The sequence below is a fragment of the Conger conger genome, chromosome 1 (assembly GCF_963514075.1).
Source record: "Conger conger chromosome 1, fConCon1.1, whole genome shotgun sequence".
Classification (NCBI taxonomy): domain Eukaryota; kingdom Metazoa; phylum Chordata; class Actinopteri; order Anguilliformes; family Congridae; genus Conger; species Conger conger.
Genome location: NC_083760.1, coordinates 74,601,181 through 74,627,170, shown reverse-complemented (window position 1 = coordinate 74,627,170; position 25,990 = coordinate 74,601,181). Strand labels below are relative to the sequence as shown.

At 41.0% G+C, this 25,990-nt stretch overlaps 2 protein-coding genes across 4 annotated transcripts; one reads left to right on the top strand and one right to left on the bottom strand.

Annotated features, from left to right (window-relative positions):
* Window positions 1–1,823: 1,823 nt before the first annotated feature.
* Window positions 1,824–13,628, bottom strand: polr3glb (RNA polymerase III subunit GL b). Of its 3 annotated transcripts, XM_061215877.1 has the most exons (11): window positions 13,392–13,628; window positions 12,513–12,594; window positions 11,145–11,361; window positions 6,942–10,812; window positions 5,423–5,579; window positions 5,120–5,249; window positions 4,935–5,003; window positions 3,767–3,823; window positions 3,218–3,288; window positions 2,644–2,760; window positions 1,824–2,552 (listed from the first exon to the last, which is right to left on the bottom strand). In XM_061215877.1, exons 5-11 carry the CDS (start codon window positions 5,540–5,542, stop codon window positions 2,466–2,468), a joined length of 651 nt encoding a protein of 216 aa, XP_061071861.1. In that variant the 5' UTR covers window positions 5,543–5,579; window positions 6,942–10,812; window positions 11,145–11,361; window positions 12,513–12,594; window positions 13,392–13,628; the 3' UTR covers window positions 1,824–2,465. The 3 variants fall into 3 exon arrangements, with proteins under 3 accessions (XP_061071861.1, XP_061071852.1, XP_061071869.1); XM_061215868.1 differs by having other exon boundaries at window positions 6,942–11,361; XM_061215885.1 differs by lacking the exon at window positions 12,513–12,594 and having other exon boundaries at window positions 6,942–11,361.
* On the top strand, window positions 13,570–25,094 carry LOC133105638 (ankyrin repeat domain-containing protein 34A). The gene is made up of 2 exons (XM_061215855.1): window positions 13,570–13,704; window positions 23,372–25,094. The coding sequence occupies exon 2, from the start codon at window positions 23,453–23,455 to the stop codon at window positions 25,025–25,027; it is 1,575 nt and encodes a 524-aa protein (XP_061071839.1). The 5' UTR covers window positions 13,570–13,704; window positions 23,372–23,452; the 3' UTR covers window positions 25,028–25,094.
* The last annotated feature ends 896 nt before the right edge of the window (window positions 25,095–25,990 follow it).

The following is a 25,990-nucleotide window of genomic DNA, read 5'->3' as shown; positions in this document are numbered from 1 at the left end:
ATGCTCAGGGAACAGCATCCTCAGGGAACAGCATGCTCAGGGAACAGCATGCTCAGGGAACAGCATCCTCAGGGAAGATTCCCAGCGTCTGGTGATGTCTATGGGCCAGGCATCAGGCCGTCAAAGGATTTACAAACCAGTGCTAAATATATTTAGTGAAGATTACATTTGGTCACCTACAATGAATAAAACATCTCATTCCTACATGGATGAGCCAATATTGATGTAAATACCCTCAAATTAAAACTGAGTCTACACTTTCAGCTCATATTTAGTTTCATTTAATCATCCCTTGTGCTGGAATACAGAGCCAAAACAAAAATGTAGTCACTGTCAAAACACTTAAGTCCTGCACTGTATGCGTTTGTGCAAGTTAAATGTTTTTAAACATGTCTACACACTTTATTAACCTTCATTTATACAGGTTAAGTTGACTGAGAACACATGCCCTTTTTCCGCAACGCCCCGAAAGTTACCCTGTATAAACAAAGGTTAATAATAACAATAGTCTACATACGACTGTAGACATAACAATAATCCAGTCTGTAACAAAAGCTCTAGAGCAGATCAGCCATTCTCCTTATGGCCCTAATATAGACCACAACACTGTGTACAGTGTACCTCATACCCTGCAGCTTTATGCACTGTTCATAACAGTGATATGGAAAAACCCCACTTGTCTATTGTGAATGAATTTGAAAATAGTTTGAGAAAAGAGTCCCTCTGGTGGCTAATAACAGGTAAGGGACAACCAGCCTCTTTCCACCAACTGTTAATGCAGATAAAATAGCTGGCAAACGTTCAAAATATGGGGTGTTTGAGTCATGTCTGGATGGTCGAATCCCAGCCAACATACCCCCCAGTACTCTACACTGGGGCATGAATCTACATTGAACATATTTAGGCATCCATCTACTGAGGTTCAGGTCTTTACAATGATTATTTAGTCCGCTGTGCACACAGCCTTATAGTTTCATATATTTTTTAATTCCGTCCCTTGTATTAAATGCCTTTTAAATCTCCAATAACTACAGTATAATATAAAGAGCAGATACAGCTGGTAAGATGAAATTTCATAAAAGGTATTCATAGTGTCTAGTAGTGCAGGGGTTGACAACCCTAGTCCTGGAGAGCCACGGAGTGTGCTGGTTTTTGTTTTCAACCAATTCAGACTCAAGAAACAAGGTGAGGTGAGCTAACTGTGCAATCAACTATTTGTATTGATTAATTAAGTGCTGAGTAACAACGAAAGCCAGCACACCCTTCAGCTCTCCAGGAGCATGGTTCCCTGGTCCAGTGCAACCCTGGTGATACTTCCACACAAATTCAAGTGCAGTGTTAAGGATGAAAAGTCAGGATAGTCAAACAGACTGGGGCCACAAACAATAAGTTTCAATGTGGTCTCATCTGACCACAGCAAATTTGTTCAATCAGTTTCTCTGATTCGTCCACAAAATATTACTGAATTGTTATAATAAAAGAGTAACTTAAAGAAAATAGCATATGGACTGCGTCTATATTTTCTTGTGGGAATGAATGGACTTATTTTGGCCGCGATTGTACCGTTAACTTTACACTGAAAACAGCCCTGATAGATACTGGATCCAAGCGTAGTGGTGCTGGTGACCATCTCTCAGCACGAGCAGAAATGAGCTTGAAAACAGAAGCCACTTAGTTTCATAAACACTGCACAGGAACAACTTTATGGAAATTGAATATAAAAATTTTGGGAGTGTGTGATAGGTTAAAACACTCCACCTACTGGTCATTTATGAAAACTTCAGTTCAACCATCAAACCATGAAATAAAACAAAATATCCAACTGGAATTCAATAATCTTTTTTCTCCTCAACATAACATGAGAAAAATGTACATTTTTACATTCGCATTATTCTTTAAAAATATTATCAAAAAAACAGTTAAAACTACATACAAAAGCAAGAAATGAATTAACAACAGCTGGGAAATTACTGTAAAACTGTAACACTGCATGGTCCAATTTTTTGAATTTTTAAAAATATAACCTGTGCCATCATTAAAAATACCAACAGTGCACCCTAAAATATTATTTTCAAAGTAGACTCTAAAAATGCACCATAAAATGTTTGTTATAAAACAGTAAAACAGACAAAAAAGACACTATGAACAGTGATGAAGCTGACTAAAATGAGTTGTTCTGAAACTTGGGTGTCATACTCTATGTCTAAAAGTGCAGGGTGATCACAAAAAGATTAGGGCCACAGCCCAGATAAAACAAGGACCAAGAGAGTCTTCAGTACAATACAATCAGTCCAAGTGATCCAAGAGAGAATGGTAAAAACACTCCACTCCACTGGGACTGCACATATTGAAGGGATGAGACTGTGTTCAGTGATGGACTGAGGCCTTGGTTTCTCTCCGTGTCTGTTCACACCTTCAGATGAGAGGATACTTCACTTCTCTAGATGGATCAGCCACATTGTTTCTCAATAAATGGCTTCATCCATGTTGTCATCACTGTCGCCACCAAATTCCTCTCCATTGTCGAAGTATGACATGATGTAGTCTGTCTCCTAAGGGGAAAAACAGTAGTCCGGTCACTGAGGTGGTACAATACTACAGCGGAGCAATAGTTCTGGAGTGAATTTTACCCTGCCCTCTCACCTCTTCAAACTCTTCTTCGTCATACTCTTCCTCACCCTCCTGCTCTTCTTCATCCTGCTTCTTCCTCTCCCGCCCTTCTTCATCTGAGCTCACTTCTTCTTCTTTCTTTTCAAGTGTCTGGATCATACGAGAAAACAATGTAACAGGATCTACCAAAGAACAACAACAAGTCATTTAAAAAGTATAGAAGAAAAAACATATTTGAGGCAAACTTATTGCAATACAACCAAATACCTTCATTAGTCTGGCTGACCTGTAACAACAGTACTTTTCTGAAGAGAGGTCTCAGCTGCCTCAGGGAAATAGAATTCTTTTTTTTTCACAACAAAAAAGTACGTGCCCTCTTACAACTCAAAGCCCAGTTCAGACCGTGTTATTGATCCACATGCTGTATAGCAGGGTGTAATGTTCCAAACACTGCTACAGCCAGCTGCAGATATGCACTGATGCTCCAGAGCTGGTCTAAATAAGGGAACGTGTATGTGATGAGTAATTGACAGCCTGTATTGATTGGGATAAGATTGCCTGGATAAGAGTCTCCTACTCCAGTGATTTTGACGATAGCTGACCCTACCTCCAGCTTGCGGATAATCTCCTCTTTGTCCACACCAGTCTGCTTGCTGCTCCTGGGAACCGCAGAAACCTCTGGAACGACAGAGAAATGGGTCACCGTGCAAAACTGATCAAGGAAACACTAGAGCAATTCACACACTGCCCTTTTCAGAATGCTGAAATTCAACTGATCTGGCTGAAAAGTTAAGCTTTCAGTTCCTTTTGAAATGCTGTTTAAAACGCTCCACGTTACAATGAAGCAATCTTTTTACAAATGATTTTCAACTCACTTAAAACATTAATATTCCCACAACGAAAGGTATTAATGTCGTGTAATTATAGCCCTCGTATTTCCTTTCAGCATAATAAATAGGCAATTAAAACAAAATCCGTGTATCCACTTGCATACCCAATGCCGCGTCTCGCAACCTCATGTAAAATGGTTGGGCAGAGACATTGTGTTTTAAAGGAGATAATGCACAAATTGGTAATGAGGAACTCATGAAGAAACAGGTATATTGGTGTCCCGTTTATGACTCGTTACATGCAATGCGAGAGCCCAGGTACTCACTCTCTTTCAGCGGTTTCCTAACTCTGATCCGCAGCTCTTTGGGTAGTCTTTTCCAGTCTAAAACAAAGATCCATCGGCTGTGAATCTACAGATTATAATCCCAAACCTCAACACAATTCCTGCCAAACTGCAGAGAGGAAAGCTGGCGGCCTTCACTCAACAATCTTTCTTCCAAACTTCCATTTCTGCAGGGACATGAGTGATGTATTCACAAGTACTATCGTTGCATAATGCAGTAGAGAATATTTCCACAGTTGAAAACTTTGTTGTCCTGATTGATGAACAGTGGGCTCCAGAATTATTGGTAAATTGATAAATATGCATAAAAAAATACTGTAAAACTAAAAAAAATACTGTTTTTCAAATAAACTTTATCTTCCAACATGTGTAAATTAGTGTGCTTTATTAATGATTCAGTGGAATCAACCAAAGTATCAAATATTTCAAATAAAAAATATATTTCCCCAAAAAACAGGTTCACAATAAGTATCTGGTTTAATACTTGGTGCAAACACCCCTAGCAAAGATGACAGCAACGAGTCTTTCCCAGAAATTCATGAAAAGGTTGAGAGAACACATTTGGAACCATTCCTCGATGCAAAACTTTTCAGAATCATTGATATCCTTGGGTTTACACTTATAAACAGACCAGAGATGGCCATTGCAGAACAAGTGGTATGCTAAGTGGTATGTTTAGCCGTTTATGTATTTTCTGTACCCACTACAACAATTTTACTGGTGAATTACCACCCGGCTCTTCTGAATTGACAGTTCCTTGGCTTTTCCCATGCTAATCAATGACAAGGGGACGCTGCACCTCATTTGTATACTGTAGTGAAACAGGAAGTGAAGGAAGTCTGAGATTAACTCATTTAAGTAAAAGTGTATTGCCAATTTCAATTGTGAGGGGTGCCAAAACACCTACTGTAGGAGATTACTTGACTAAAAAAATGTAAACATTTGAGTAAATTGTTGAAAATGTCCTATACGTTTTTAACATAAGATAAACAATAGAGATAATAATCTAGTATATTATATGCAGCCTTTTATCTTCCTTGTTTATCAATGGTGTCAATAATTCTGGAGCCCACTGTACATTCACTATAGACATCTGTATTTGTCCACACATTAAGGTAGTTTTTCAGAAAAAAAGAAAAGAAAAACTCACCAGGATCCCATTCAATGGTGTTGTCTGTTGGCTCTGTACTCTGGTACTTATCAGAGTAGCGCTCAACATCTAGAAGTCAAAACAGTCCCAGTTCAGTCAGTGGAAAAACCTTGCATCCACCCACTTCCCTAGTGGCATGGTAATCCCTATCTCATTATTAGTACACAGTGGATCCTGACTGTGACCTTTTTTGGGTGCAGCTGGCCGGATGTAGAAGGGCAGGCTCTTCATGGCCCCCCTCAGCTCCTGCTTGAGAGCCAGCATGTACTCCGCCTCCTCGCTGGTCTGGAGGGGCACGGGCTTGTGTTCCATGGGCTGAAAGGGGAATGGACAAACAGGGCCTTTTCACTTCACCTGCAACAGCACACAGGCCAACTGACACAAACCCATGCCCGAAACACAACCATAGGAAGACCCAAACCACAGAACAGGCTTCAACTTAAGAGATGCAAGCAGTGATGCTCATGTGGTCTTGTAGGACCACTCACAGGGAAAGGTGGAGTGGGTTGAAGAGTTGAGGGGGGAAGGTTCTCCCCTTTTCCAATCCCCACAGCCTCCATGTTGAAGCTTAGTTGACCCCGGCCCCTTCCACGACCTCTTCCCGCCATGGTGAATACAGGTGGCCCCACAGATCAATTGGGACACCTAAGGAGAGTGAGTGGCATGCAATGTGAGATTTCATGGTTTGCATATACAGTATTTTAACTATTGTTGTCTAACTTGACGGTACGATACATACACTGTAAATCTGCATTGTAATGACTCTATGCTAAGAAAATGTTTTTTGCCTACAGTCAAAAGTATTGCAAAAGTACTGTTGTTTGTGAAATATGTGGAACGTTGTTATGACTTCAACATATGCAGTACCTTTGTTCGATCAAAATAAACTGAGGAACCTGAACTGCATGGTGAAAGCTGCTAACGAGATGCTGATTAAAATGGTTTGACATATATGTTTGTTATCTTTAAACAACCACATTCTTCTCATCTCACAACAACCTGCTACCAAAATAGGCATATGTCTTTACCCGTAGGCATATTTCTCTCAAGAAAAGAACATGTGGCATTACACCTAGTAATTTTTGTGCCAAGGAAAAATACATGAATTAATGGTCCATCTCAGACAGGATCGACTTCTGTGGTACAACAAAGATATTCGACACATTGGTCATATATTCAGGTCATAATTAATTTCCATCCTCCATAATGATTTATCATGGGACCCGAGCTAATAAAGCTAATTACGCTGTGTTCAGAATGATCAATTCTGTTAATCAATTAATTTTGTGGTCTCGTCCGTATTTACAACAAATAGCCTAAATTGGGTTGGGCAAAAAGACTGTCAAAAATATTTTTGTGGATCCTACAGTAATTTTCGATTTGCGTTCTGTGATATTCTGTCTCTCAATGTTAAAATGTACCTATGATTAAAATTCTACACAGTTCCATTCTTTTTAAGTGGGCAAACCTACAAAATCAGCAAGGGATCAAATAATTATTGCTCCCACTGTATATACGACATTACAAAATGGCCGTTATAATGAGAATATGGAAAGTGGCAGAGCGCTTACAAATTCCTTCTTGACTTCCTTCGTACCAAACTTGCGTGGTACAGTAACCATGTGATAATACAGATATTCTAAACTGCTAGGAACCTGCCTAGAAACAAATAAAATGTTTGTAAATATAGTGGAATGAACGAATGATAGCAAAATCCGATGGCTACGATTGCACAAACCTGCTTATTATGGAAGTTAAATAAATGTACAAAAGTACAATCAGCTCCAAAAAGGATATATTGGCTAATCATAACTAATATCCGTTGCAAGTGGTAATGCAAAAATGACAATAAACAGCATTCTGCATAAGTCGACAATTCTTCATTTTATTTATTAACTAAGTTATCTAACGTTAGATCACTAACTGTTCATGAGCATCATCACAAATGTAACTATTTGTAGAATATAATTAACAAGCCCAAACTGATGACCCAGTGTCTCGTCTTACCTCAGATTGTGGTTTCCCTCTTCGCCAGGGTATTATAAAGTTCGCTCAAAAGCGAAGTTATCGCGTTTATTATTCAAAAAGTCAGAATAAAGTTGGCTGGTTTGTTAACATTAACAAGCTAAAACAGCGCCAACTCGTAACTTATTCCATGCACTACAACCTTTGCGCTCAGTCTAAAGTATGCGGATGCCATGTAAAGCTACTTTCAGAATGAGCTATGTCGTTAGTATTACAATTTTTAAAATATTATTGTTTTGTTTATTTTAGGCAGCTAATGTTGACGAAAATTCAGTGGTGTTTCAGCATCGTCCGAACTGGTTAAATGGGTTAGGTAACGTTACGATACCAAATATAACCAGCTACCATATTGGCGTAACTTTTACTTTTAATTAGCTACTTCGGACGATTAGTATGTTGTGGGAAGATAGCCACTACACTGCATTTTTACTGAAATATAAATATGTCATCGACTGAAATTCTACATTTCCATTTGAATTCCGCTGGTGTAGTATGTTCACCCGGAAACATTAACTGCGCAGGTTAGTTCCTACCAATGATTCTAGTTAAAATGATTAGCTAGAAGTTTAAATGTCTGAGTATGAGTATTGCATAATCTTGTAGCCTACTCCTTCGAGCAGATGAGGAAACAGTCATAGACGTAGATTTCGTGCAAGCATAAACATGTGAAACATTACATTACATTACAGGCATTTGGCAGACGCTGTTATCCAGAGCGACGTACAGTTGATTAGACTAAGCAGGAGACAATCCTCCCCTGGAGCTATGCAGGGTTAAGGGCCTTGCTCAAGGGCCCAACGGCTGTGTGGATCTTATTGTGGGATTAGAACCACTGACCTTGCATGTCCCAGTCATTTACCTTAACCACTACGCTACAGGCCGCCCCACTGGCACATACAGTACATGCATACATGCATACTCATAGGTAATCACACACCTACCTACATATGAAATACTTTTACCTGTAAAATGTCAACATATATCAAAATACTGTACCACTCCTGGTTTAGTACTTGCTGCATCCACCCCTGGAAAGGATAAAATCATTGAGTATTTTCCTGTAAATGCTTGGCAAGGTTAAAGAATACATTTGGAGGGATTTTTGACCATTCCACGATGCAGATCCTTGCAAAATCCTTCTCATTCTTGGGTTTGTGCTTATCTACTGCTCTCTTCAGTTCAGCCCACAGGTTTTTGATTGGATTGAGGTCCAGTGTCTTAGATGGCCTTTGCAGAACATAGATTTTGTTGACACAAAACCATTTCTGTGTGGATCTCATACTGTAGAATCTCTCCCCACCTTCAAACGCAAGCTGAAGACACACCTCTTCAAGCAGCACCTCTCCCCATCCCTCCCTACCTCCCTGTGAACCTTAATTGTTGTCTCTGTGACTTGCTTTGTGTATCGGTATTTTTTAGTTGGCTAGGTAAGCAGTGTTTTGATAGTTAACTTTGGTCACTTTTGCTCTGTTTGTTTGTTTCTTGTTTAAAAAAAAATAAAAAAATATTGGCCCTCATCCTTATCTTTGTTGTACAGGTAGCAGTTGAAATTGTACTTCCCTCTAGGGTCTTTCAGCGAACTTATCCCTGGTTATGGATATGCACTTTGTTGTACGTCGCTCTGGATAAGAGCGTCTGCCAAATGCCAATAATGTAATGTAATGTAATGTAATGTAATGTAATGATCTGAGGTATGCTTGGACTCATTACCTTGCTGGAGTCCACTGACAGCCAAGTCTCAGGCTTGTGGTAGAGACAACCAGATTGTCAGCCAAAATTCTTGGTAGAATCCATTATACCATTGATCTTAAACAGTGCCACTGGACCTCTGGAATTAAAGCATCACTGACCCACCACCACATCTCACTGTGGATATGAAGTGCCTCTCCTTATTTCAATGGCTAACATACTGATGGTTTGATTTGATCAATTAAATTATGATTGAATGAAGGTGCTGTGGTCATATGAAACCAGAATTGGTCAGTGACAGCATTATTGTATTGATGGGAAAGTTTCAGTTGAGAAAGGATGGATGTGAAATGAGTTTATAAGAGAGTGTTGGTACAAATATTAATGAGTGATGAAGTAAATTTATTTTGCAGATGACACTTTCTGTTTTTCAAAATGATATTTCGATTTTTCAAATGATTTGTTTTGCATGATTTGAGTGTTAACAAGTTCAGTGGTCATGTGGTAGTGCCAATTGTAATGGAACAGTAATTCACTTGTGGGATAGAGCATTCCTCTGTCCTTGCTGTCTCTGCCAAGGTATACCGTAAATCCTCAAATTGTGGCCGGGGTCTTTTATTTACTTAGGCTGCACAAAGCACAGGCCTTTATTTGGGGCAGGCTTGTATTCGATGCAGGCCTTTATTTCTTATTAGGCTTCTGTTGTAGAATTTTATTCTTAGAAATAAAGTAAAAGGCTACACTTAAAGTGGGCCAACACTGTTCAACACTTCCTGTAACCGTTCAGAAACGCAACTTGAGTAGCTAAACCATTAATGAAAGCCAAAACAGATGCGTCTTCATAAAATAACAACTTGCCAGACACGCCTTCATGAACAATAACAAATTAGCGTAGATAACAGCAAGTTAAGGATCTTTTTTTCCTAAAGTGCGATTTATTGTGAGACATGCGTTTCGTTTGGAGCAGCATACCGGTAGGCAATCAAAAGATTTTCGCTTTGGTTTGGGATTTAATTTACTTTTGGACTGTTTGATTCTATTGCTAAATGTTGGGACTGATGGGCACTGAAATCTGGGAGGTGAAATCTGGGGGGTATTTGATGGTTCACTGTTAAGTTTTATGTAGTTTAAAGAGTGTCGGGATTTCCACCCGTCTGTTTATTGCGAGCCAAGGCAGTCCCTTTCATTCATTCATTGAACGTGCGCTGTGCTGTAAATACATGGAAACCTTATTGCGTAGCCAAGTAGCCTAAATTGAGTTAATTTTTAATTTTGCCTGATTTTCTTTTATTAAATTTGTAGGCTGGAATGCCTCGCGGCAACAATTGTGTTTAAATGTATACTGCTTCAGCCTTTGGCAAGCTACTCAGAAGGGGGCGGCAAGCGACTGGTAGCTTGAGAGCAAGGTGTTGGAGACCCATGGTGTAGGACAACGACTTTTCATTGGCAACAGTATTAAACCAACCAACACCATAAAATATTAAGAAGAGCTCTTTTATTTCATTGAGTTAAATCGAAACAACTGATTGCCGTACTGGTAGGCAATATTACCCCGGCTTGTATTTGGGGGCCGGCCTTTATTTGTCCGAATCGACCACGCCCCCGGCTATTATCCGAGGCCCGGCTTCAGAATAGAATCCCGGACACAATTTGAGGATTTACGGTAGACAAGGAAAAGCATACTCACTTTTCTCATATTTTTTCATGTACCTCCTCAAAGTCTGGAATTTTTATGTGGTGGTATCATTGGTAAAAATATTGCTTAGCATTCCGTAGCACATGCATTTACACTTATTTCGGGGCTCAATCAATGATGGAGACAATGGCGTGTTGTATCTTACCAGTGACTAATAGGGCTATGATGTGGCATAGGTTGAGATTTTATTTGGATTTTCGGCAAAATGTTGAGACTGGGCCTGTAATATTAAGTGGCAGGTAATTCAAATATGGTTAAATTTTGATTAATTTTCCCAAAAGAACTTTGACTAAGATAATAATAATAATCGTTAACCTAACATAACCTTCTATTTTACATTGTGATCACTAGCTCCCTGTTAAATATGAATGTCACTCCATACTTCAGAATGCTGAATGTGCATGCTTTGTATATCCAGCAGGCTCTTGGTCCATAATCCTGTGAGACCTTTACAGAGGGTACCTTTCCCTGAAAAGCATAAACTGTGAATAGGAAGAAAAGACTCACCATTTAGTTTCAAACTAAAAGCACATCTTTTGAGCCTTTCAATCAGTTAATGACTTCTCCTGGTCATTTCAGCTTTAAGTATCGAAAGGCTTGGACTAAAAAGTTTGCTTTGGTCTACAGTTTTAAAGGGGACTAGAATGTCATGCTATGTCTCTGTCTCTGGTTAATTTGTGCATCAACACTGGCAAAGTAAAGGAAATAAGAAATAATAATAATAAAAAATTATTCTGCAAGCACATTGCTAACTTTCTGCATAAACCAAAGTTGTGTAATACTCACTATTTAATACGTACTCTGCATATGGTGAATATGAAATGACATTTCTGCAGCAATCCTAAGGGACTCAATTAAAGTTCTTGGACTCCACAGTGAGAGCCATTATCTCCAAATAGAGAACATTTGGAACAGAGGTGATTCTGTGTCCAGCCTGCCAAAATGTCCCAAGTGCAACAGCTTATCCAGGAAGTCCTTGAAGACCATCTGAAGAACTGCAGGTCAATGTTCATAACTCTGCAATCAGAAAGAGACAATGCTCATCTCATTTAATTTGCAAAAAAGCACCAAGATAATACCAAAGCCTTTTGGGATAATGTTCTATGGTCAGATTAGTCAAATGTGAAACTTTTATACAGCATTTCACAGTAAGAACATCATACCAACAGTCAAACAAGGGGGTGGTAGTGCACTGGCATGGGAATATCCCATCATCTGTCCATGAGCTGAAGCTGAAGCATAATTGCACAAAAGCAAGTCCACATCTAAATGGCTGGAAAAAAAAACAGTTTTGGAGTGTCCTAGTCAAAGTCTTGACTTGAAACCGAGAGTTCATGCTCAAAAATCTACCAATTTCTGTGAATTAATCAAGAGTGGGCTATAGATTCCTCCACAGTGATGTGAAATTATAGGAAGCATTTTGTTGCCATTATTGCTGCTAAAGGTGCTCCAACCAGTTATTATGTTTTCGGGGGCAATTACTTTTTTTTTTACAAAAATGATTTTTTATATGGGTGTTTGATAACTTTTTTCATTAAATAAATGAATGAATGTGTTTTGTGTTTACTCAGGTTCCCCTAGTCTAGTATCACATTTTGTTGAAAGATCGGAAACCATTCAGTGTGAGAAATATGCAGTAATTAGGAAATCAGGAAGGAGGCAAATACTCTTTCACAGCACTGTATATATACATTTTAAATCCAATAAACAATCTACATCCCTGTCAACTGTGAAATCAAGAATGCCAGAGAGTGGAGCATCGTCACTCTCACTCTTACGGAGGTTTTCTTGCAGTGGAGTGCGCGTGTCACCGTGAGAACGCTTCTGTAGGAATCCAGCGAATCAGTTGCCATAGAAACTGCGTTCCATAATAGCTACAGTCACTAAATTGGTATTTATGCAGTCTGAGAATAGGCTACAATTGTTTCTCTTCACATCCTTTCATCATCCCAGCTCCATCCCCATTCCTGTGAAACGTCGCATAAAATACTGGAATCATCATTAGAGAAACTGTTCCTTCAAATAACAAACCTTCTACATAAGATGTCCAGTTCATGAAATTTGGAAAGACCCATTTCGAAGGCATTCACTGCACCATGTTTTATAATTTGATATTGCTACAGATTAGTTGCAACGCCTTAAAATGTTAAATTCCACTGTCCACATACTAGGCAGAGAAAGGGTCAGCAAGACATCAGTGTGAAGTGAGTCAGCATGATCGCTCAGCTTGATCGTCAGAAGAGGGGCACTCTGGGATTCCATGGCAATGACGCAAAGGACATCGGGAAAAAATGATTTGGAAATAAAACAAAGGGAATAGCTAATGTTTTAATATGTCTCAGCAAAATATTAACATCATTCATATCTAGCTATTGCAGTAACCACAGACTCTCTTTGGGTCGAGTGTGTACAAACAGTATAGCTGCATTGATTATATGATCATACATTGATAGTCCAGTTGCTGCGGTAGTGGATATGTAGGCCTATATCAAGTAAGTCAAGTTGCCTCCTCTTCCAGGATGAAGAAAATTCCCAGTTATACAACACATATTATGCAGTCAGTCAGTCCTACGACAACTGCCTATTTATAAAACCATGCTACAACATGTTGGTATAATGTAAATAAATGATGTTATTAAGGGTCATATATTAAGCAATGTAAAACTGGGGATTAGCCTAGCATGCAGCTTTGTACCAGACAACTCTATTTCTTGCAGAGGCAGTAGGCTACAGTTGAACCCCTGATGTATCCTACTTCATGCAATATGTGATAATAATTAAAATAGTTTGCCTGTTGATTGCATAAGATGTGGATTGCATTGCCTAGTGGTTTTATTAAAAATGTGTCTGTGCAAATGGCAGCAATTTGTTATATATTTGGGAATACTTGTGGACATGCTTGTGAAGCAAATCTATTTTTAGTCACCTATGGCATGCGGTCTACATATTCTCTTAGAATTGTCATTTTGTTACAACAAACAACACACACACACACACACACACGCACACATACACACACGTATACACACAGGCTACCCCTCACTCACTGTCTCTGTCCGCATATTCAAGCCGGCCACACTCAGAATTCAGCGTTCCTTCGTATCTTCGGAACTGAGTGGGAGCGCATCACTTCTCTTTCCCACCAACCTACCCACTCCACACCCCCGCAGCGACGCTACTCGTCTTGCCCTAAACTCGCGATCGCTAGAGGGATATGGGGGGAGGGGGAAGTCAAGCTAAATGCAGAACACTGTCAAATAGGAATAGCTGCGGAGTAGCTACTTGACTGAGTATAGCTGGGCTTAAGGGGGAAAGCAGCCAGTCCATGGAACCCATATAAATAATCGCACCACATACAAGGTAAGGCTTCATATTTAACCGTGCTATTTTAAGATACAATTACGTAATACACATCGAAAGAACGATTAGGTTAATATCTCTAACCTATTCTTAGCTACAAGTTGTTTTAAGTTTTCTTTTTCTTTTAATTTAGGACAATGCGACGCGTTAGCAAAAGCAATTGATATGCAATTCTGTTCATTTATATCTGGTCTATGTGTATAATATAATCTGTGGAAGTGGAAATGGAAAAATAGGCTCTTCAAATGGAAAACCTTGAGCACAGTTTATACCATAAAAAATAATTTTCAGTAGTTCAATGTTCTCACAAGCCAGGATGCTGATTGTCATTTCTTTCAACGAACTTCGCCCATTTAGCACCGTGAGATTGTAATGGCATGATCAATGCGAATCTGGAGACATCTAAGCTACGTTTCGCCTGGAAAGCACTTCTAATCATACTCAGCATAGCAACGGATGCCTCCCAATTATTTAGTGAACCTGCTGTAGACCACTCTGGGTATTACCTGAATGTTAACCAATTTCAGACATATGATACAGATGATTGTTATCAATATTAGGGACTTGTGATAGCTTCTTCGTATTCCTTCTAAGACGCTGGCAATAGGTCAGTATTGCATCGTAATAAATCGTGACGCGTGGTTATCCAAAATGCATGAGGTCCAAAATAATAATAATAATAATAATAATAATAATAATAATAATACATTCATATGCCGTTATACCGAACATTGTCCCTCTCGTTAGTGATATCGAACCAATGTGCATGATTTACATAAAACAATTTAAAATCAAGTAGGATCGTTGGTGAATTGTCATGAGTAGAGCGCAGAGCCTGCCCATTGCAGTCCTCGGGGCTACAATATGTATGGTTCAGACAGCCAAAATCGGCTGATTATGGAATATTCCGATGGAGGCGGTCACACCGGGAAGAATGCAGGTATGATGCGTGAACGCAGATACAGTATTTCTGAGGCATAACCTAAATGTGCAACTTCTTAACAAGGATCAATGCATCATCACAAAATCAGCCGTTATAATTCCCATTGTCAGACATTGTTGTTTGTAAGAGCCTAAGAACATTATATTGGTTACAGGAATTGCAATCTACTGTACTGTACACATAGGCTACGTAAGACAACTTTTTTCTTTTTATTTATTAATTAATATATTTATTTATTTATTTATTTACATCCACGGGGCATAATACGCAATAATAACGTAAATTGTATCTCACAGAGAGGCAAATGTTGTAAGATTGAGCATAAGTTTTAGCTACTACAGTAAGACAATAAGATAAGAGCACAAGACGTAAAGAGACTAAAATGGTTTGACACTGGGCTAAGCTAACTGCGAATTATTTGTCTGACATGGTACGCTGTCATACATTAAACGTATTCATTCATTTAAAAGTCCACTGTAACAATTAATTCAATATAGGCAGGTTCAACAGAAAGAGTTAGATTAGGTAGCTACTTGTGCCTTTTGTTTTTCAGTGGCAATAGGTTGGCTTTTGGCAATGGCCATTCATTTGAAATCTCAATAACCAGAGATTAATTCGCCTGCCGAACGTCTTAGCCTACGTTGTGCGCAGTGTCAGTACCATGGACAGCGAAAGTATTTTGAAATATGCGTAAATATAAGGTAGATTCATTTCCCAATGAGCTATTCGAACTTGATTGAATGTGACAGTTTTTCTTGTTTACCATCGTGCAGATCAGTTAAGTGGCCTATTATTTTGAGCTTCCATGTTATGGAACATGTTTCAAGTATGTTCTTTTCACTAGGATACTATTGTATTTGGAAGTAATTACTGTGAAAAGATGTTGGAAAAAAAAATGTAATGGATGGGTGAACTAGGCTTTCTCTGAGAGTTAAGTGCACCTGGTCAGGGAAAACCTACACCAGGCCTTGTTTTTAACATTAAGAATAACTAACCAAAGTAATTGTAGACTTAGCCTACTGATTTATGGGTTGCCTATTAGCGGATGTCTGTGAAGATCGCTACCTGAAAGACCAAAGTATTTTAACCAACTTTACAGCAGTACACTAAGAAAACTGTGGTAAGGCTAAATCATGCTGTTCTTGACCCTAGTTTGGTAATTATGTGTAATTAATTGTTTTATAATCACAAGATGTTTGAGAGAGTGCAAATCTTATTCACTGTATGAACTTGACATTGTAGCTACTAATAGAGTTAATACCCTATACAAGCATACATTTTATTTGTAGAGAGCCATTACGGTTTGTACACCCATAGAAGTATTTTTCTTGACTCTATAACATTAGCTCAGCATGTGTAGCTTAATTACTAACATTGTCCCAGGAGGCCAAGAAGGAGAGCTTTAGATTTGTGCATATTTAATGGTAATTGTGTATGGGAATTAATTGGCAGCAATATAAAATGCACACACTAATGAAATACAGTTTTGCAGAAGTGGAATACATGCACTTTGTAAGTATATGCAGCAAAGAAAATATGTGAACTACAGTACAGCCATTATAACCCCAAACAGATGGTAAAATGGTTTCTTTCACATTTGCTTCTTGCAAATAACCTTCGAGAGGCCACAATAAAACAAAATTGAACAGTGCCATGCAATAGGGGAAGGACTGCATTGGCCTGTCAGCGCCTGTCATCCTTCCATACGCTGACTCAGAGATGAATTCTGACAAATCCCACCCTCCTCCATAAACCAGCAATTTCTTAATATTGGTAATACAGCTGCAGGAGGGCACTGCGGGTCGCTTGAGAAGGCCTCTTCACCGGTCTGCATAATCTGATGAGGCGCCGTTCACCCCGGGCGGCCAGGGGGGAGATTGCCAATCAGCGGAACAATCGTCTGAGATTGTGCCGGTGGAGGGGGCCGACCTCAGTTGGGCGTGATTGCGAGGCGGCGGTGCTGCGGGTGTGCGTGGCTATCACAGCCAGGCCCGGCGCTGATGCATATGCATGTCATCATCTGATCTAATGCACCATGCAGCGGGCCTCTGACTCCAGGTGCTCAAGGCTCAGTTCATTTCTAGCTCGGACGTCACCCACTACTCACCCAACAACGTGGCCTTACGCATTGGCTTAAGAATGTGTGCGTATGTATGTATGTGTGTGTGTGTGTGTGTGTGTGTGTGTGCGTATGTATGTATGTGTGTGTGTGTGTGTGTGTGTGTGTGTGTGTGCGTATGTATGTATGTGTGTGTGTGTGTGTGTGTGTGGGGGGGGACTAGAACATAACTTTCGAGATTTAAAGAAATGGATGTGAGACCAACAAGGTTCCAATTTTCTGTAATATGCTCCAAGTGAGAATCTATGAGAGTCTTTATGGATCAATACATTGATGTCATAAATCCATTAGGTGCAGAGGGAAGCGTCAGGCCTGGGCACAGATCCCCATCCAGGTCAGTAACCACCACAGGGGCTGTCTACCGCAGCCTCGTGTAAGTCTCCAGACAGAGAAAGATTGCCTGCTTGGTCACTGAGACCAAACGATTATTTTCTTGGAGCAGTCAGATTTGTACCTCTATAAATATCCAGTGTGACACAAGGAACAACAAATGCACAAGGATTTTGTTCTGATGAAATTAAGGACAATTCTGGTTGTAGAGGGAGCAGGGAGATGATATCTGATACTTGACTTTTTCTTGTTTTGGCGATTGTGCGAGTCATTTGTGAATAACCTTGCAAGGAATCATTAACCTTCAACAATAGCAGGGAAGGTTAGACATTCTAAGGAATAAATTGATTAAAACTTTCACAACGTTCAAAGTCATTATGTGGTGAATCAAGATGCACTATTGATGCAAGGTGATTTAAACATGAGCTACAGCTCATTCCCATTGGATATGCAGTATGTCAATATGGAATTTTCCCAGTATGATCCTTGAGTCCATGCTGAGCTTTGGCATATATGCGTTCTGGATGGATTGAGTAGAAAATAAAACATTTTAGATTTTCATTTAAGATATCCCTTTAATGCTGACTTAATGTGTACTTGGTACCAATTAAATAACTCTTCTTCTGCTGATGTGTGTGGTTCATTAAAGGACACATGTGAACACACATTGCATTGCTTTAATGTTACATAGAAAAATGAAAAGGGTACATTCAGACTGATATTTTTGTGTGCTTGAGAATTTCAGCTTTGCATGTCCATAAACTGTTGCTATACCGACGAGCCCTGGTGTAAAACCCAGCTATGACCAGCTTGAAATACTAGCTACCAGCTGTTTTGAGTATGAAGCTGGTCTAACTGGTAAACCAGCTACCAGCTGTTTCAAAACCAAGCCTGATCTGTTTTTTTCAGCAGGGACCACACAGGTACTGGACTGTACTTTCCTATTTTGAACCTTATTTTGAACCCTGCCGAGCCGTGTCTTCTCATCCCAGCTCTCACATTCCCTCATGTCCCTATGCCTACTGTCACTCAATATGTGCCCCCAGTCACACCAGCCGACTGTTTACACGGCTCTGCCACAGCTCTGTCTCCATACCGGGATGTCGGCGGTGACTGTTCAGGCAGCGATGCGCAGTGGGACGTTTCCTGGAGCCCGCAATCCAAACAGAAGCACAGTGCTGCACCCTGCGCATGTGTCCTGGTCCGCCGGGGCGATGATGACTCATGCCTCCCAGCACATGTCAAAAAGAAAACCCGTGGACGACTCTCCCTCCTTATATTTTCAGCGCAGGAGGAAAACAAACAAAACAAACAAACGAAAGGTTTTAAAAAGACAAGGCCTGAGTAGCTTCGTCGTTTTTGCCTGTGAATATTTCGGCTGTTTCGGGAGCATCAGTATGCATGGAATGTGCAATCTTGCTCACTGGGGGTTGATCTTGCAGTGAAGAATCACAGAGAATGGCTAATGAGGGATTCAGAGTCTGTGCTGTGCTGTGCTGTGCTGGGCTGTAGGCGGCGAGTGTTAGACATGAGATACCCACACAGCACCGTGGGCAGCTGCCTCCTGGACACACGCTTGTGCGCAGGGCTTCGCCAAATAGATGCTTTTCATCGTTTAAATCATATGACATCGCAGAAACGGCGATGTCACTCAATGCATTGCCATCGAGTGGCAATGGGAGGAATTAGACAATGGCTAATAATAAAGTAATTATGTCAGAAGATGTCAAAACGATTTCAGTAGGTTTCTAAAGACATGGTCGGCTACACAATGGCTTGCGTGTCAGCACAATATGCCAGTGCCTTGGTACCAGTATTCTTATTATTGGGGCTTGTTTGTAAGATGCTTTCATCCCGAATGATTTACAAGACCATCTAGACAAGAAAAGACAGGTGTGTCATTTTAACATTATTTCAGCCTTGCGAACTACAGTATACACTGCATGAGCCCATATACTGAATACACTCCCAGATATAAAGGTGCAGTGGAGGTACATTTGTGTTCTTCAAGGAACAAATTTCCCAAATGTACCCTGAAAATACAATAATGTTCTATATTGGGCACGACCCTTTTTTCAAGCAAAAATAGGTACAAATGAATTACGCATTGTTGGCTAGGGGCACAATTCTATGTACCCATGGGGTACCACACTAGTGACAAGCATTTGTACCATTTTAGGTAGTTATTGTACTTTGGTATAAGCACCATCAGAGGACAGGATTTTGGCAGTCTATGACAGTCTGTGTTAAAGGTCCCACAGCAGGCTTCCATGCTGTTCGGGCATCCCCTTAACTCTGGGTTAATATTATGGCGAATCATAAGAATCCTGACACCTGGGGCTCCTCTTACTGTTGTGACATTACCCTCAGTCTGCTGACATCACCGTCATCGCTCATCCACACTAATTAAATTCTGTCACTGTCTCTGCCCCTCTCCTCAACAGTTGACGAGGGAGTTCAGAGCTATAAATCCCATTAGGAATAGCCCCTCAGCAGCACTATGATGTGTGCTGCATTCAGCGGGCTTGGGGAGGGGGGGGGGGGGATGGGGGCTGATATAATGGTGGCTATTTTCCCAATTTAGACCTGAGAAAGAAAAATGATCAGATGCAATTTAGTTAAAATCTGATTTTTCTTCCTCTGTCTTTCCCCAGGCCCCCTCCAGCCCCTCTTTGCCTCAGTACTCATTAATTGACTTCTCTCTGACAGGTAGTTGTAACGGATGTGTCCATTGGAAATGTGACTGGTGACTTGAGGGAAAGATTCTATTTGAAATCAATCTCAGATAAATTCCTGGGGCTGCCGCCCCTCTCTGGGTGTTATTGTACTGGTCTTGTCCATCTGAATAAGGCCAGACAGGTCTCCTGCCGTTGCTGTGGTTGAAAGAAAGGTTGCCTTCCTTGTTTCATGGTGCCCTTACAGGAAGAGCAGCCTGGTCATGTGGCTGTGTCACATTTTGATCGATGGGATGGTCCTCAGAAGCATCCAGATGCCTCTCATTCAGGCTTTGAGGTCAATTTAATATATAGATTGAACTCAAAGCCTGGATATACAATACCTATAGTGATCTCCGTAATGCTCCACAATGGTTGGAAACATGAACATAGACCTGTATACCAGCTTGTCAATGCAAATATTTAATCAGCCAATCATGTGGCAGCAACTAAATGCATAAAAGCATGTAGATATGGTCAAGAGGTTCAGCTGTTTTTCAGACCAAATGTCAGAATTAGGAAGATATGTGATCTAAGTGACTTTGACCATGGAGTGATTGTTGGTGCCAGACAGAGTGGTTTGAGTATCTTTGAAACTGCTGAAATATCCCGGGATTTTCACGCACAACAGACTCTAGAGTTTGCAGAGAATGATGCAAAAAACAAAAAAACATTCAATGCGCTGCAAAAAACAAAACACGTTGTTAATAAGAGAGGGGAGAAGAGGGGCCAGACTGGTCAAAGCTGACAGGAAGATGACAGTAACGCAAATAACCACACATTACAGTGGTATGCAGTGGTAACCACACAATAGTGGTATGCAGAAGACCATCTCTGAACACAGAACGGATCAAACCTCTAAGTGGATAGGCTACAGCAGCAGAAGTGAAAAAAACAGGTCTGATAAATACCTAATAAGGTGCTCCCTGAGCGTATAAATCTCATGCCATATAAGAGCCCCCCAGCACAGGCAGAGGCTCAATTGTCCCACCATGGCACTTCTCAATTGTGATCTCTTATTATCTATTACACTTTACAAAAAATGAAAGGAAGGCAGACTGGCTGTGCTCTCCTTTTTTTAAAGCATTATAATTTAGCGTTGGTTGTTAGGTGACAGGGTCTATATGTCTGTTGTGCTGTGTGGGGTATGCATAAGGCAGGCGAGAGAACACAGTGTGCTAAAATAAAAATGGACATGCAGCTCCATTCATTCTCTTTCCAGAAAAGGCAACGAAACCAAAAAGGAAAGTCAGTACCCTCACAGAGGGGGGCATTAAATGCGAAGCAGAGAGAGACCTTGGTCAACAAAGGAGGCTAGTGTCCGAGAGAGCTCCTGGAACTGCAGAACCTTTGACGTTTACAGGGCAGGCACAGGTGGCAGGAGTTCCTTTCTGAAGCTTTCTGTAATGAAATGCCAACATGTCCCAAGGAGAGAACCTGGTGTGCACACAGGCTGTGTGCTGCTTGGCCTTCTGCCCCTTATTCAGGGTCCATAGCTTTCTGAATAGGCCCAGCTGAGGAGGCATTGCAGGGCAGCTGTGCTCATATTGGAAAGATACACTGGGTGGCAGTGTGGCATTTTGGTGAGGGAAATGGTCTTGTAACTCAAACATTGTGGGTTCTATCCCCAGCAGGGTGTTGCTGTTGTCTTCAACATGGTACTTGACCTGAATTGTTTTTGTAAAAATATCCAGTTGCAGGAATAGATTGCGTATAATAAGAAGTAATTTATTTAAAGGGATAATTCCAAATTTTTGACATCTGGCCCTTTTCTGACTCACCCATGATGATAATAGAAAACAATCTCACGTCAGTCCAGCCTCATACTGGATTGGACAAATTACAATGGAAGCTCCAAACCACTTAAACATACACCATCACGCACCATCAGCGAAAAGAATCCCACAGCATTCTATAATCGCGACATTAGTTCAATGTTGAAGTCAAATTGCCCCCAAGTATTTAAATGGTACATGGTTGGCATTTATATAGCGCCTTTATCCAAAGCGCTGTACAAATGATGCTTCTCATTCACCCATTCATACACACACCATTTACATCAGTGAATATCAGTTGCCCATACAGTACAATGAAAGATTTAGTGGTTATCTGACTTTTAAATAATGAAATAACAGCTCTAAATCAAAACTATAGATTGCTGTTAGATTATGTATGCTGAAGGTACACTATGGAGTATGTTTAAGTGGCTTCAAAACCATTTCTCAAGTTGTTTGTCATGACAAGATAATCATCACACAGTGACCTCCTTACACCCTGTAGGGACATTCAAATTGGCCCTTTGAGTATAATAAAGGAATATGAAAATTTTATTTCAGAACTGTAAATTCTTTTTCTTCAGAAGCATCCACTCTGCTTCTGAAGAATGTGTCACACAAACTAATACAATAAATAGGTACAATTTCTACTAAAAATGACATTGTTTATGTACTGCATCTGACACCATAACAGCATTTGCAAATGTTTTTCTACCACCTAGTATGTTCATTGACAAACCAAGACCAGAACTGCTGAGATTGGAAAGGAAATGTGTTTTTTAATCTTAATGTACTTTTTCTTTCACTGTGTGACTTTGATTGCTAGGAACTCTCATTTATTTGATTCAAATCCCAAGGGGAAATCTGATGCTGGTCAACAGATAATATACTCTCTTCATTAACCTTTGACCCTGAAAAGTGACTCTCCATGGATGATGGAGAGCTGTAGGTTACATCTTCTCACCTTTGGTCACAGTGCATAACAAATCCTTTTGCGCTCGTTTCTCAGAATCGATTCATACATGAGAACTTAGGTGGTTATATTTCCTACAACCTGCAGATAATTTAAAAGCCTGTGAAGTATGCATAATGCCTTTATTAACATTTCATTACATGTGTATGCCTAAATCATCCCGAAGCAATTGCAATGCTTTAAGATGGATGTCATTATGTAAAATGTTATTCTCAAATATGACATTAGTTCACTTGAATTTAAGGTCAGCCCTCTGAAGAGAATTCCTGCAAGCATGCTTATGAATAATTTATAGAGATGTAATGTTGTGGTAATGAAGGCATTGCACATGCACATTACACAGTCAGTATATATTATGTGTATACTGTACATTATGCAGTGGGTGACCACTGAATAATTTCCCAAAACATTGCACCCAAAGCATTATGGAGTAGGTCCCAAATGTTTACCATCAAATCGTTTTTCTGTTCCTGTCATTTATTTCAATCACCTTAAAGTCACTATCAGTTACACATTAGGGTTTATATAAAGGCATTAGGCTATAATTTGAGTGTATTAAACTTCCCTAATTCACTTCCCTTGTTAAAGCTGTATTAACAGTACTTTTTTATATCACTGCTCCTTTGGATTAGGTATAGAGTAATAATAGCATGCTCTCATTGGACCTAAATAAAGTTAAATGATTTGGCAGAGAACTGTAGATAGAATGGGAAGAAGGTATTTTCCTATAACCCTAATACAGAGTTTTGGTGCAGGATTGTAAAGTTATTTTCCTCTTATGACTTATATAGTCTCTCCTGTATGTCATTTCAGGTTGTTCAAATTCTCCTCAGGATGTTTGGGCAATACTGACCTAAGTGGGGCCTGGCGAGGCAGCTGAGCAGAGGAGCCATCATGGGGGAGAGTGGGAGCCTGCACGCTGAGGGCAACGCCCTCCTCAAAGCGGTCTTCCAGGGCAAGCTGCGGCTGACCCGCCTACTGCTGGAGGGCGGCGCCTACATCAACGAGGGCAATGAACGAGGGGAGACGCCCATCGCCGCCGCCTGCTTGGCTGCCGGGTACGAAGACCGCCAGAGCCGGCAAAAGATGGTTCGGTATCTCCTGGAGAAAGGGGCAGACCCCAACATCCCAGACAAGTCTGGCCGGACAGCCTTGATGCATGCCTGTGCAGAGCAAGCTGGAAAAGAAGTGGTGTCCCTGCTGCTGGAGTATGGAGCGGACCCCAGCCTCAAAGACTACTCTGGGTCTTCTGCTCTGGTTCACGCCATCAACAAGGGTGACCGGGACACTCTGCAGATCCTGCTGGATGCCTGCAAGGCCAAAGGCAAGGAGGTAATCATAATCACCACTGACACATCCCCCTTGGGCACCAAAAAGACTAAACAGTACCTCAACTCTCCCCCTTCTCCAGGGGTGGTTGACAAAGTCTCCCCTGTTGCATGCATGTCCCCCTCGGAGGTGGAGATCCGTACCTCCTGCTCCCCGGCCGCTGAGAAGGAGGAAGAGGAAGGCATCTTCAGCTTTGCACTCACCTCCGCCCTGCCTCTGCCCTCCGCTCGCCCGCCCGGGGAGAAGAGGGCTCCTCCTCGCAAGCTCCTCAAGCGACTCAACTCGGAGCCCTGGGGACTGGTGGCCCCCTCGGTGCTGAGCGGGGCTCCCCCGGACAGAGGGGACGGCGACCTGCCGGAGGAGGTGAAGGTGGTCCTGGACATGAACGGCCTTTCCCTCTCCGGCCCTGGCAGGCCCCTCCTGTCCCGCAGGCACAGCATCGAGACACACGACCCCAGCTCTCCCAAACTCATCGACCGCTCCTGCTCCGAGGACTGTGCAGCCCTCTGCGGCTCCTCCTGGGCTGACAAAGTGCAACAGCACCAGATACTGTACCGCAGAAACACTGCTCCTGAGCCCCAGGAGACGGTGACCGTCCGTCCCTTAGCCCACCCTAAGCTGACTCGAATGGACCACTATGAGTCTGACACGCACCTGTGTCCTGAGTCCATACCGGGGTCTCCAGATTCCGGCCGGATTTCAGTGGAGCGTCGAAAGTACAACGCATCCCCTCTGTCCCTGCTGACCAGCTCCTCACGGGAGTCCTTGGAAAGTATCCCCAACTCTGTGTCACCCATTACCATGCGCCGTCGTCCTCCAGGGCTACTGGAAAGAAGGGGGTCTGGCACCCTCCTCTTGGACCATATTTCCCAGACAAGGCCTGGTTTCCTGCCCCCGCTCAACGTTAACCCCCAGCGACCCATCCCCGACATCCGGGCCAACGGCAAACCCACATCCCCGGTCCACTCCAGTCACAAGATCCTGGTGCCTGTGGCCCCCACGTCCCCGAAGCGGGGCCACGATTTCAAGCTGAAGAAGAAGCTGATGAGGAGGCACTCCATGCAGACGGAGCAAATGAAGCAGCTTTCCACATTCCAGGAGATCCTGGCTGAAAAGGTGATCGAGTTTACTGGGGACTGAGACGTGTAGGAGCTGGGGTCAAAGGCTGGGGACTGAGACGTGTAGGAGCTGGGGTGGAAGGCTGGGGAGGGAGTTGGGGGCTGGTGGGCGACATGTTGCCAGTGGGAATATAAATAGTAAACAATAATGTCAATTTCCCTTCCATTACAACTATTTAGGAAGCACATATTTCCTTAACCTTCCTTCAGCGCCATTTAATCTCTCCTCTCCAGAGAAGGCATGCCTAATATGTGTTGAATATGGATGCTTTGCTTATTTTGGTTTGGGTGACCTAGTTTGCTCAGTTGTTTCTTTTTTTAGTGTGGCGCAGGACTGGAGAATCTCATTAATCATGTAATTGGTTTGAATGCTGATGTTCTATTAATATTTCTTTTTTAGCTTATTTAAGATAATGATTTTGTTATGTAAGGTTCATGTTTAATTTTAAAATCTGAAGATTTGTGGCTGGATTTCAAAAAAATTATATCTGATATCTGATATCATAAAAAATGAAAAATACAAGTTTTGATACAGATATATGTTAACATAGCAGTTGTTATTTTTTCATTTTAGATGAAAATGTCCTATTGAGACAAATTGCCAATTAAAATATTTTACTGCCAATCAAAGGACATATATATATATATATATATAATTATTATAAATGCTATAGTGTAGTCTATAGCCTAAATCATTCATTTATAGTTAATTTATTGCATTTAAGTATACTTCATTCATACAGTTATTCTGAGTCAAATCACCACACATATGACATGCATTATGTAATTGCAATTTACTGCATTATTATGTACCCAAGAAGATAATATCACCTAAAACATAAAATCATACCATTTGCAGAGATCCTTTGATGAATATATTAACATATATGACTGAAGTGCAATTTCTGTGACTCCAAAGAAACTCCAGCAGAATTCATGAATGCAAATGAATGAAAAAAAACAAACAAACAAACAAACAAACAAA

Bases quoted from the DNA above. Each gene is read 5' to 3' on its own strand.
- polr3glb (XM_061215868.1), bottom strand. From the start codon at position 5,542: ATGGCGGGAAGAGGTCGTGGAAGGGGCCGGGGTCAACTAAGCTTCAAC. The intron at 5,250-5,422 runs GTGAGTGGTCCT...TTCCCCTTTCAG, and splicing joins AACCCACTCCACCTTTCCCT to CCCATGGAACACAAGCCCGT. The intron at 2,761-3,217 runs GTAGGGTCAGCT...CGTATGATCCAG, and splicing joins AGATTATCCGCAAGCTGGAG to ACACTTGAAAAGAAAGAAGA.
- LOC133105638 (XM_061215855.1), top strand. From the start codon at position 23,453: ATGGGGGAGAGTGGGAGCCTGCACGCTGAGGGCAACGCCCTCCTCAAA.